At 57.5% G+C, this 12,999-nt stretch overlaps 1 protein-coding gene across 1 annotated transcript in view; it reads right to left on the bottom strand.

Moving 5' to 3' along the window:
* Window positions 1-10,788, bottom strand: part of SRRM4 (serine/arginine repetitive matrix 4) — a 51,082-nt gene extending 40,294 nt beyond the window's left edge. Inside the window, 3 exon segments of the mRNA XM_063416380.1 lie at window positions 2,062-2,637; window positions 3,325-3,479; window positions 10,627-10,788. Of these exon segments, the coding sequence (XP_063272450.1) occupies window positions 2,062-2,637; window positions 3,325-3,479; window positions 10,627-10,788 (893 nt within the window).
* Window positions 10,789-12,999: the final 2,211 nt, after the last annotated feature.

Raw genomic sequence — 12,999 nt, 5'->3', positions numbered from 1 at the left:
CCTGTAGCCCTTGGTGTGGGAACCACAGTGTCCCTGTCCCCACAGCCCTTGGTGTGGGAACCACAGTGTCCCTGTCCCCTTGGTGGCAGCCCCTGGAGCGGCAGAGCCCCTCCGTGCCTGGGACAGGGTGAGCACAGTGAGTGCCCCACAGACCTCGGGTGAGCTCCACCGGGCTGGCCCTGCTCTGTGCAGCTGGGAACCCCCAGACCACAGGGAACATCCCCGGGCCCGGCTGGCAGCAGCTGCCACGAGGGGACAAAGGGAGCCAGGCTCTGCCGAGCCAGCAGCGGCATAGCCGGGGCACAGCCCAGCGTGGACACCTGGATCTGTGGGTGCCGAGGTGCAAACCACAGCAAAGCCAAGCTGGTGGGGCCGTTTTGCTGTGTGCCAAGAGCTCCTGGACTGTTTCATTTCCATGGAGTTTTCACTACCAACAGCATGGAGAGGTGCACACATTTGGGAACTTTTTAATGGATCTGCAAACACCCTGAGCCGCTGTGCTCAGCCCCACGACGATGTCTGCACAATGCAAACTGGTGGCTAGATAGAACCAGGCATTATTCCTGGCACCCAGGCTGGCTGTATTTCCCCCAAACCTGAATTTGTTGCCTTATTACACCTCCAGCTGCAAGATACTTAAGCATGGCTCACTTAGGCACCTTCAGGCTGGAGTGTGTGTAAGCCAGCCCTCAGCCCTTCAGGTGCCGACCATACCCAAAGCAGGGATGGAGGAAAACACGGTGGTTCCTCTCCACCACAAAGGCTGAAGCCCTGCAAACACTGCCTGTGGAAACAAGAGTTGCTCTTCTCAATTGGAGGTCGAAGCCGTGCCTTTCCCATTTTCCTACCCAGATTAATAGGAACCAGAGAGATTGGAAAAATTCCCACTCAGCAGCTGAGCTGCAAGGGCAGAGGGGACCCCCACACTGCACAAGCGGCAGGACCCCCATCCCCACTGCTGCTGTGGCTCACAGCCTCTACTGGCATGGGAAGCATCCGAAATGGCTCATTCCAAAGGATCTCTCTCCTCCCCAGTACAGGCTGAGCCCCAACACCCAGCCTCCTGCAGACTGAGCCCCTCTCCTCTACAGACACGGAACTTTGGCTGGTTCTCCACACCAGCTGAGCAGAAGCCAGCAGAGGAAAAACAGAGCAAAGAGAGAGGAGCGCCAGCAAAAGCGTCCTTTATAAAAGCAGCACAAACACAATATTATTAACAAATACTGAGAGAGTCAGTGAAATAAAGCTGGTCTAAATTAGAGTGGGCATAAATTTAGTGGGCTATGAGGAAGCCACACGGACCTTTGCCTGTGTGAAGCCTGGCGGAGAGCTTCAAGGGGTACCTGCAGCTCCCTCACTGCTTTTCATAGGTTTCTCTGTTTCTCAGCCTCTGGGAAAACATGGGGGCACCGACTTTCCTGGAGCAAGAGAACAGGACATGTACTGGATGAGCAAAGTCAAGGCTGCTCGGCTGTGGGACGTGGGGCCACCATCCCCAGAGCTGTCCTGGCCCATGGCAGTGACCAGGCTCTGTGCGTCCCTGGGGGGGCACCAGCCTCCCCTCGGTGACAAGGCAGGGTCCAGCCCTTGGGGGCTGTTTCCCTCCCCGGGCTTCACCTCCCCAAGGGTCCCAGGTGAAGGGCTGACACAGAGGCTACCAGCAGGATCACACACCCCAGGGCTCTGCACAGCAGGCACAGAGCTGGTCACACTTTCCAGCTGATGCCCCCACCACTGCCCCCACTCCGCAGCCCAGCTAGAGCTTTGCAGACCCTCACACTGCTCTCCTTGGGGCTCAGCCAGCTGCCAGGCTCCAAGCACCACCGAGCCAAAGTTTGCCAAACCTGCTCTGCTCTGGAACACAGCACTGCCCAGAGAGGGGGCTCAGCCAGCCGGCATCCCCCAGCCCCAGGCATGGGGAGGGTGCCCCGGGTCTTCCAGCCACGAACTGCTGGTGGCAGGGGGAGACACTCAGGATTCTCTTTATGGTGGGAAGGGGACCAGAGGTGGAGAAGAACACGGGTCTCCCAGAGCCCCCTCCCTTGCCCCGGCAGCCCTTACCTGGGCAGCGGCTTGCCGGCGGTGATACTGGCCACGATGATGCTCTCGGGTCGCGGCGTGGCCACGGCTTTGAAGGTGCCTCTCCAGAACTTCTCGAAGAGCTGCTTCTCGCCCTGCTGCACGCCGGCCATAGCCCCCGGAGCCACGGCCAGCCCCCGGCCGGCCCCGCCGCTGTCCGCGGTGCTGAGCGCTACATCCCCCGCTCGGCCCGGCCCGCAGCCCGGCCCGCTGCGGGGAGTGCGGCCCCGGCCGCCCCCGCCTCCGTTTTGTGCCGGCGGGGCGGGCACAGGGGCCGGGCCCGCCGCCGTCCCCTCCCCGGCACCGCCCCCGCCGCAGCTGCGCCCGGAGCGGCCGAGCCCAGCCCGGGCAGGGGAGGGGGCGGCTCCGGGGGCCCGCCACCCGCTCGCGTCGTGTCCGCTCCCCCGCACGCTGCTCACCCCTACCAGGTGGCTCCTGGGGGGCTTTCGCCCCCTCGCAGCCCCCAGGACCGTCCCTGTGCCATCCCCATCGTTTCCTTCCCCAGCCGAGAGGCCGCTTGCAGCTCTCCGCTGGATCGGGGCACCGCTGCACTTTGCCCTTTGCGGGGCACAGAGCGGCCAGGGCACAGCGAGTCCCCGTCCGCCCACAGGGGCTGCAAGGCCTTCGTGTTTGCCCAGTCCCAACCGGACACAAGTAAAGAAGAGGAGACCCTGCAGCCACGGCTGAGGGAGAAAGCAGCAGGAGGCTGTAGAGACCGCTCTGTAACTCATCCATACCAAGACCCATACCAGACAGAGAATTTGAAATACAAGCTCTTTTTTTTCCCCTGTCCTCTCCACCTCCCTTCCTATTTAACTGGGAAGGGGCATGCAGTTCCTTGGCTTCAGTGCAGTGGCAGGCTGGAAATCCCACAGTGGTGTCCCAGCCAGCACAGAAAACAATTCCTCACCTTCCAGGGCAGGATTTGACCCGCCAGGACCGGACGCGTGAGGAGGGAAGAAAGCTGGGGCGGTGCAAGTGCAGCGCTGCAATTTCCCTCAGCCTCTGCGCTGAGTACAATAGAAACGTCTTCAGGAGAAAACGCTTCTTCTACCACATGCTTTGAAGCGCAAGTAAAAGCTGGTGACCTTGGATGAATGAGACTCTCTCTATTGTGCCTCAGAAACCCGCATGATACGTTTATGTAAGCGGCGGGGGGATAATGGAGCCGGGAACAATAGGCGGTGGGAGCCGGAGAAGAAGGAAAATCATGGGGAAACTTAATCGCTTCTTTGCGACAAATACAACATTAGCAGGAGGCTCGTTCTGGCGGCGTTGTTTGCCAACTCCTCCTTCCCTGCCCCGTTTTGCTTGCTGCCCCCTCTGTGCCGGTAGCCGGGGTCAGGAGCGCTGTCCCCGCAGCACGGGTGGCACACGCGGGCCGGGCTTTGTGCGGGCGCCTGGAGAGGGATGTGGGGAAGCGGCAGCGGGGAGAGCGGGCACGGATCCAGCAGGGCTTACAGAAACACTGCCAGCTCTGCCAGACAATGCCTGAAAACCCGACAGGGATGGACAGCGCTCATGCACAGCGCAGAGATGCTCGCTGGGAGGCTGCACCCCACGGGAAAGCGCCCAAGGGCGGTGTCTGGGGAAGGCCGGCTCGGAGCCGCGGCTCTGCTCCAGCCCAGGGCGCGCTGCACAAGCCGCGGGCGGATGTCAGAGCGGGGATGCTCCAGGGACTGTCACAGTCAGGAAAGGGCAGAAGAAGCAGGAGAAAGGGCTTGAGAGGTCTAGAGCTGGCTGGGGAGGGCACACACAGCAGCCTCAGGACAGTCATCTCTGGCCCAGCACTCTTCTCCTGCAGTTGGGCAGGGACAGGACTCCCCACCCAAGCAAACCCAAGCTTGGTTTTCCTCTGGCCCTTCCAGTCATTTCCGTAGAACACAGGCTGTTCATTAGGAACCTGTGTCCCCTTCAGAGCACATTAAACTCAGTAAACAGAGATCAGGTGTAAGTACACACACTCCCAATCTTGCTCTGGTTTGTTGGTGAAGGACCCAAAGGTGGGGTGAGGCTCAGGCAGGAGCCCCACCAGCACTGTCAGCCCCAGCCCTCGGCTGGTGCCTCATTAACCGCACACCCTGCGAGGCATCACCATCCCCTGGGCTTTGCAGGATGAGCCCAAGCACCCCAGCGGCAGCCAGTGGCACTCCAGGGCATTTCACCCCCTTCCACCAGCAATCCCAGCTCTGATCCCCCTAACATTAAGTCCCAAATAAAAGGAATAATAAATGTTTGCACTATTAAATTAGCAGCACGGGTGGTGTGTGGGCAGGAGGAAGGCTGTGAGCCTCTCTCCTGGCGTACCTTGTGGAGACATCAGTGAGCCAATTAAGCAATTGGCTGGGTTAACGGAGGCTCCCAGGAATAGACTTCCCTGCTATAGAATAACTGCGCAGTAATAAATTGTCTCATAAATAAACAGCCTGAGAAAGCATTACAAGATACCCAGAAAAAGCACTATATCATAAGCAGAAAGGATGCTGTGTGCTTCTGGTGTGTCTGTTAACCCGTGGCATTGCCAACACTCCTCTGAACTGGGGCTGGTGTCCCTATGGGGGCTGTGGGACTGGTCCCACGGGGGTGGACACGGCCACAGCATCCCTGGAGCTGTGGCACCTGTGGGACCACTGCTTATCAGCAGCACAGAGCCCTCAGTTACTCACCCATGGGAGTGCCATAAATGCCAGCCCGGGTTATTTACAGCTCCAGCAGCAACGTGGGGCTCTGCCAGGTTCAAATGTTTACAATAAACTGTGGCAGAGCCAGTGAGTCCTGGGATGGGAACAGGGAAACTGGGACTTAAAGGATAATTGCACTTTTTCCTCTTAATTAGAACCTATTAATAAAAGAAAAATAATAGTATAAAATAAAATATAAATAATACAAAATATTAAAACTGTCTTCCTTAAAGAGCTCTTCTTTCATTATTTTGAGTGACATAAAGGGCTTTCCCCCATGCACGGGGGGCTGCAGACCAGGCTCTCCCCGAGGCTGCTGGCCCCCAGCCCTGCTTGCCACACCTGGCTCTGCAGCCCTCAGCCCCCTGTACCCCACAATTAAAAAACCAGAACCCTCCTGACCTCCAAACCCTCTCCTCAGCATCCAACCCGCCCTGGGAAATGTGAGAGGGACCCACCTGGCTCAGGGACAGAGGAATTCCAGCCATGCCTTCCCTGCTTTTCCCTCTTCCACACTTGAAGGGGCCATGGTCTCATCCCCTCCCACACACAGGCTTTGATTTAGAGGGTATGGAGAGCAAAGAGGGGTCTGGTGAACCCCCACTGTGGGCACTGGGCTGCTGTTGAGGAGGACAAGCCCAGGGCCAGGAATCAGCAGGAAGAAACTCTGTGTGTGCAGGAGGTATCCCAAGGGAGGGAAAGGAGAAAATGTGTTTAGCTAGGATTAAGTTTTAATCTGTTGCCCCTAGCAGAGAGAAGAAAACTGGGCTTGTCCTCGAGCTGCACAAATATTTTTCTATAAATGTTGGGCATTGTTTTTTGGCAGTTTTTGGGGTGGTTTTTGTTGTTGTTGTTTTGGTGTTTTTTGGTGGTTTGTTTGTTTGTTTCCTTGTTTGACTTGTACCCAGTGGGGAGAGCTAGAGCCTGGTTTTCTCAATCCACCCCATTCCCCAGCCAAACAGGTTTACTGCAAGGGCAGAAAGTCAGTAATTATCTCTGGAAGTATTCATTATCATCAAGAGTCAGTAAACAAAGGCTGTGAGTGCCCTCTGCTCGTGGCACTCCAGAAGCACCTACCAATTATTCTCTTGGCTCCTGCCTGGCAGGAGGGGGGTCCTGCAAGACACTGCCTGCTTTGGCCAGGCAGGAGGAGGAGGGAGAGGAGGAGGAGGAGGAGGAGAGATGATGCTCTGCCTTGGAAGCTGTGGGAGATGTGGAGGGACACTGAACTGTTTAGGCCATGGACCCATCCAGAGGATGCTCAGTGGGGCTGGATCCAAGCTGGTTTTCCCAAGAAAGGCGTGGCCTGCAGGCTGAAGAAGCAGCAACAGCCACAGGACAATGTGTACTGTGTGCTGAGCTGAGAAAAACCCTCAGATGGTGGTGAGAGGCTGCTGCTGGACCATCTTTAGCATGGTAAATACATTTTGCAGAATCAAACTGTTGCAAGAGGGAATTCAGCACCTTTCTAGGAGAAAACACCTGTTTTATGGCCTTTTCCCCTGCAAGGCTCCCCTCCTCAGCCCTGGCAGAGCCCAGCACCCAGGTGTCCCACTCTACCTGTCCCCATATCCAGGTGCATCCGAGATCAAGGCACTCACCAAAGGTGTCTTTTTATTTTCTGTCCTTCCTTTCTCCACCCACAGGAAACGCAGGAGTGCCCACAGCCCTGGGGCAGCTGCAAGGCTGTGCTGGCCCCTTGGGCACAGGATGGTGGCAGTGTCCCCCTGTCCCCTCCCTCCATCACCCTGCCCAAGTTTCTCCAGGCAGGAAATAAGGGCAGTGGGAAGTGGAGCTGCAGCCTTCCCTGGAGAGCACCAAGGCTGTGGGCACTGGGGTGCATCCCCTGCCCACAGGGGCCACCCATCAGTGCCCAGTTCGGGAGCTTCAGGGTGCTGGACCTGGTGTGAGGGGGCTGCTGGGGCTGATATTGGGGGGGAGGACCTGTGCTCCCCTTTTTTGGGTCGATAAATGATGGAGATGCCCATATCCCCTCCATCAGTGCTGACTCCACTGTGCCTGTGCAGGGAAGAGGGAAACCTGTGGGGTTTGAGTGTGAAAAACCACGATGGGAGTGTCCCACCACCTCAGGATGGGACACGCCCAGCCAGCCCCTGGATCTCAGGATGCCTCTGCATCATCTCCAGATGGACACTGGATGCCTCTCCATCATCTCCAGATGGACACTGGATGCCTCTCCATCATCTCCAGATTGACATCAGGGACCTGCCAAGGCCCTGTGCCTCCCTCCCCAGGACCAGGTGTGTCCCCCCCGGCTTTCTGTGCTGGCCTCTGTGGAAGCAGGTGGCTTCTCTGTCGGCAGGAGAGGGCTCTGCAACTCACCTGCCCACGTGTCTGCTCCAACAAAAGCCTTTTTCCCTCCCTGCTTACCCACCGAAGCCACCCAGCCCAGATATTTAAGCAGTACAAGAGAAAAAGGCGCAGGGACAGACACTGTGAGCGCTCCCAGGCGAAGCTGTTCACAGCCACTGAGAAGAGCAGAATGAAAGAACAGGAGCAGAGGGAGGCAGGGAAGCCAGGCCACGTCCTTTTCTTCCCTTTGGCTCTAAAAAAGCTCCAGACTGGAAAAGGGGATGGAGGGTTGGAGCTGAAAATATGATTCTTCCCCTCTGAGTGGCAGTGGCCATGGAGGCCAGCCAGCCCCCGGGGACCACTCGGCAAAGCTGCGCAGCCGCCGCTGCTCGCCGGGTGCCACCGCCGAAATGTCAGACACGGCTGGCAGAGGGGGACGGAGGGGACAGAGCCCGCAGCCACATGTGTCCGAGCACAAGAGACAGGGCCTGGCTTTCCAGAGCGGGAGCAAAGCTCGTGGCTGGGCTGCGGGGGGCACAGGCAGCCCCCGACCACAGGTAGAGGGTCCCAGGGCCCCGAGGATGTGCCCTGGAGCCGGGGAGAGCAGGGCTGCTCTCCTCCCACTGCCCTCCCCTCTGGCAATTAGCAGTCTCCAATCACACGAACACACCGAACACACCGCTGCCTGTTGGGGTAATTAATTACTGGCAGCTCAGCCAGATCCCAGCCCCAGCCAGGGTCTGGCTGGAGGAGGGAGTTTGGGGATGCTCAGCACAAGTGTGGGCTGCAGAGTGGGAAGGCACCGGGCTTTTGCCTCCAGCTTGGCAAACGTGGAGGTGTCAGACTCAGGATGCACGTCCTGCTCCAAGCAGCACTAAGATGTTTCCACTCCTGGCTCACCCCAGCTCCCAGTGACAGCCCAGCTCCTGCCTCCTTTCCTCCAGCACATCCCTGCACTGACCCCATGAGCCAAGCCAGAAGCAGGAGAAGGTCTGAATTCCCCAAACTGCTCAAGCTCACCCTTCCTTGGCCACCTCTTGCACAAAAATCCATCTCCCTGGGGAAGCTGAGGTCTGGGTAAGGTGGGAGAGGGACAAGGGACAATCCCCAGCCTTTCCCTTTGGATTCAGATTTTAAAACTCATTTCACAACATGAATCCCCAGGAACATGCTGCCCAAGACCAAAGGTATTTAACCAAATCTGCCTGGAGAATGCTGATGGGACAAGTGGTTTGACCCCATGCAATCACCTCTAGCTGAGATTTTTTCCCTGGATTTCTCCCCCTGTGGATTATCGTGCTGGGGCAGTGGGAGCAGTGGACAAAGGAGCCTCCTCAGCCCCTGCCATGCAGGGCTGCCCAAACCTCAGGGGGATGGAGCAGGAGGGAGCAAAGTGCTGCATTTTGGCTTTTATAGACTATTACTGATAATAGAGAAGAACAAAAATGCTTTAAAATAAAGCACTCGAGGGCGTCAGCCTAAGCATTAAATAGGCTTCTGCTAAAATGCTGCTTCCACTGAAGAAGCTTCCTGATGTGGATTGGAGGCATTACCCTGCCTGGGAGGAAACTGGAGCTCTGATAAAGCTGGGGGGAAGGCAGCACCATCCCAGGAAAGGGGCTCTGGTGCTCCTCCTGCGCTGTGAGATTGCTCCACCCGGGATTCAGGGTGCTCCTGGCTCGGCTCCCTCCCACCCGTCCAGAGGTGCCTCAGGAGAGCACCCACTCCCCAAAATTTTAGGCTTCCCACCCCTGTGGGGAGCGGCGCTGCCCCTGCCAAACACACAGAGCATTTTGCAGTGTTAATGGGCAGCACAACTGCGAATGTGTAAACTTTTACTGCTCTGGAGGGTAAAAACAGAGTTTGGGGAGCAGACACTTCCCATTAAGACGCACTAATGAAACGTGAAAATGTTTTAGTGTGCTGTAATTTTATATATTTTTGAGAGCAGCTGCAGTGCTGTTCCATTTGTGGCTAATTTAAGCACAATTAAACCAGGCTAAATTACAGCCAAGCACACCACAGGAACTGATGTGACAAGGGACGTGTTCAGCAGCCCCAGATCTCGCTGACCTTGCTGTCACCGTTCGGGCTGGTTTGCAAGCTGGGTCAAGAACTGACAGCTCCTGGAGCTCGCCCAAAGGTCACAGCAGATCCCTGAGGACAATGGGATCTTCCAGAAAGGGTCCCACACCTTCCACAGGCTCCAGAGCTGTTGGGGATATCTGGTGGCTCTTGGAAAGGTCCTCTTCCCTGCTGGCTGTTGTTGGGATCTTGGAAGAGCCCAGGGCTTCCTTCCTGCTTGGCAGACACCCCCTTGCAGCAGCCCTGATGTCCTTCCTGGGACATCTCAGCTCTCAATTACCTGGCAAATGCAGAGGCTGCATCCCACACCTCACCCCAGCTGCCTCCTGGGGAGGCTGATTCATCTCAGAAAAGAAAAAAAGAAAAACCAACCTTAATTTTTCTAGAGAATGAAGGAGCTAGTGGGATTTTGTTCTTCCTTTCGGGTAAAGGGAGGAATAGAATACCTGGAGGCTGTGTGCTGCCTGCTGGTAGCACCTCCTTAGCATCCTGAGCTGGGTTGGTGGCTGCACTGCTGGCTCCTGGCTCCCCTCAGCAGAGATGGAGCCCCCAGCCTCGGGTCCTGCATGGTTTAGGGTGCAGAGCCTGTTCTCAGTGGTTTGGGGGTGGTTTTACTGCTCTGGTTAGCTGAGGATGGCCCTGCTCCTGTGAGGATTGCTCTGAGGGGTTCAGAAGCACCAGCAGCCAGCTCAGTGCTCCTGCAGCCCCCGGCACAGGAACTTCTGGCTCTCCCAAGGGCTTTTCCAGTTGATTTAGGCAATTGCTGTAAATCCCCTGTGGCCACTGGTTTCCAGCTGAGCCAGGTTAGACCCAATTCAGCTCAAGGACAGCAGGGCTGACATCCTCCCACAGCCTTTAGGGATCCTCCTTGTGCCTAGGGGCACCACATCCCTGCAGATCTGTGCCCCACCTCTCCCCCAGGCAGTGGGCACCAGGCTTGGCACAGGAGCAGCACGGCAGAGTCCAGGATGGGCAGGATTGTCCTACTCAGCCTTGCTGCAGGACTCACACTCCCCTTTCATCCCCCTCCTGGGGCAGAGGCAACACCACCCACTGCCCCTCAGACAGCCTGGGCTGATGGGGAAGATGACTCCGTGCCCCACCTGCCTTAACACCCACCCGGCTCCTCCTCGGGATTCCCTGGCTGACAGCAGAGCCCACCCACAGCCCCCTCCGCTCCTGCTGTCTCTTACAAGCCCCGTTAACCAGGCCACGCCTCATCAACTCCAATTAGCGGGCAGGTCATTTCCCTGAGCCACCAGCCGGCCCCACCGCCCGCGGCCGGGAGCGCTGCCTCGGCATCCCCCGGTGCTGCCGGCGCAGGCAGGCACGGATCCCACGGATCCCACGGATCCCACAGATCCCACGGATCCCACCCCTGGGGGAGGCTGCAGCCAGGACCAGAGCCGCCGCCAGCTCCGCTCTAATTAATCCAATTACAGCGCTGCGTTGGCGGTGGATTAATTGCGGTTCGTTCCAGGTAGATGGAGGCGGAAACGCTCGAAAAGGCTTCTTGTTTGCTGTTAACTGCGCAAAGCGCAGCCTCGAACAGCTGGGGAGGAAGGAGTCCTGCCACCAGCACCGCCAGCATCACCAGCCCCGCCAGCATCACCAGCCCCGCCAGCATCATCCTCGGTGGGACGGCGAGGAGCTGGGTGCCTGCAGAGCCCTCGCACCGCTCCCAGACACAAATCCTTGCCTGAGGCTAAAAACCCACAAAGATTAGGGGGGCGACGCTGGGAGCAGGAGTACGAAGTAAAAGGCTGCTTGCTCTCAGACGTATATAAATTCTATTAAATATATATATTTAATAAAATAAAAAGGAGATTATCGGAAACAACTGATTGTTCAGACTGTCAAAGAGATGAAAGTGTCAGGAGTAAACAGATGCTGGTCACGATTCAGCGCTCATTAAGGCAGGAGAAGGATTCATTTCATATGCATGATTAACTTCTGGCCACTGATGATTTACACAGCAGATGATCAAAGGAGAATTAATTATTGCACAAATCGGGCTGCTGCCAGCGCGGCCCGGGTCCCTGACGGGCACAGCCCTCAGTCCCCAAAAACAGGATCGCCCTGGCTGCCACTGCCCCGGGCCGTGCCTGGCCCGGCCCGGAGCTGTTTGCCCCCACAGCTCTCAGCCCATTTCACCGCCCAGCAGCCCGAGGATCCTGCGCTGCACCCACCAGGCACCGCCAGCATCCCTGGGAATGTCGCGGGGTTTCCAGCTCACCGACACCCAGCCCGACCATCCCCTCCCCGTTAGCGGTAATTAACCCGGGAAAGGTGTCTCTCCACTTGACACCTTTTCTTTCCTTTGTGATTGAGTCTTTCTTCGTTACAAATCCAAGCTGTAATTAAAGGAACTCCACTCCCTTCACCTGATTTATTTTTTAATGCCATCCACTTTTGATCTCTCCTAATTAAATTACAAGCCGTGAATCAACACCACTACCAAAGCTGCTCTGCCTCACTTCCCTCCTCCACGAAGAATCGCCAAGAGTGACAGGAAAACAGCAGCTCTGCTCATGCTGGGATTTCGTGAGCAGCACAGGGGCTGCATCCTGCTGGGCTCATGGAGAGGAAACACGAAGCCCCCGGGCCCAGGTGTGGAGCAGGGAGCGATGCTGTGGGATGGTTTTGTCCCTGGCAGGTGATGGAGGACATGGAGAGGCATCACTCTTCTGCCTGTGCCCACTCCCAGGGATGGGAACCCTGCTGCAAACAGCGCCTGAGCCCTGCTGGGATGGTCCATCCTTGGGAACGATGGGTTGTGAGTCCACAAAGGCCCCGCAGCCCCCACCGGCTCCGGGATCTCAGCCCACCCCCCAGCATCCTTGGCACGTGTGGTGCCTGTCCCCGCATCCCTCCTGCACCACGGCACCCCCGTGCCCTCCCCTCGCTTCTCCCCTCCCAGCTCCGAGGCCAGCACGAGGGGACAATCGGGTGTCAGCCACCGGCCCGGCAGGCACACATCCCTGCGGAGCAGGAGGGCCAGGGCAGCCGGGTGTCCCCAGCGCCGGGGTGGCACCGGGGTGACACCGGGACTCCCCCCGTGCAGCCCGGGTGCTGACAGAGCTTTTAATGACCGGTAATGGTGGTCTGCATTTAAAAGCACAGCACTGTTGACTCGCGACTGGAGCACCACCGGGACAGGAGGAACAAATCTCCTGGAGCCTCATCCCACTGGAAGCGTCTCCTGCGGCCACCCCAGAGTGAGGGCAGGGGAGGCGACAGAGCCACCTCTTCCCCATCCCCTCACTGAGTGCAAATGAGCCTGATGCCAGTTTAATGAACTGCTGATGACTATCGCCTTTATTTTTAAATCTGAATTCCCGCAGGAGTCACCTTCAGCAGGGAAGCAGCCCCTCCCCAGCGACGGCAGCGTGGATTGATTGCCTGTATCTGATTAGCAATTACACCCGGCGCACTTCAGTGGTAAATACCAGCAGCCTGGGCCGGGCACGAGGGGATGGCAGGTCGTGGGGACCCCGGGGACAGGGCTGGGAGGGCCGGGAGCCTGCAGGGGTGGCATCCTCGGGGACCACAGGCACCTCCAGCTGGAGGGGACAGTCTCTCACGTAATTTGCCTCTCAAAGATTGTGGAGGCTCTGCGTGGTGGGCTGAGCTCTGCACCTTTCCCTCCCCCAGGATCACTCTCTCCTGCTGGTACTTACAGGCATTTATGAATTGTGTCTTTAATACGGCGCCGGAATATTTGCCCCATAAATTCTTAAGATCAGATTTATGGATGAGCTATTACTGACATCACAGGCTATTAATAAATCGGTTAAACCTACAGAGAAGATTGTGTTCCCCCATTTGACGACGGCACAAT

Source organism: Prinia subflava, chromosome 19 (assembly GCF_021018805.1).
Source record: "Prinia subflava isolate CZ2003 ecotype Zambia chromosome 19, Cam_Psub_1.2, whole genome shotgun sequence".
Lineage (NCBI taxonomy): Eukaryota > Metazoa > Chordata > Aves > Passeriformes > Cisticolidae > Prinia > Prinia subflava.
This window is presented reverse-complemented; position numbering and strand designations above follow the sequence as displayed.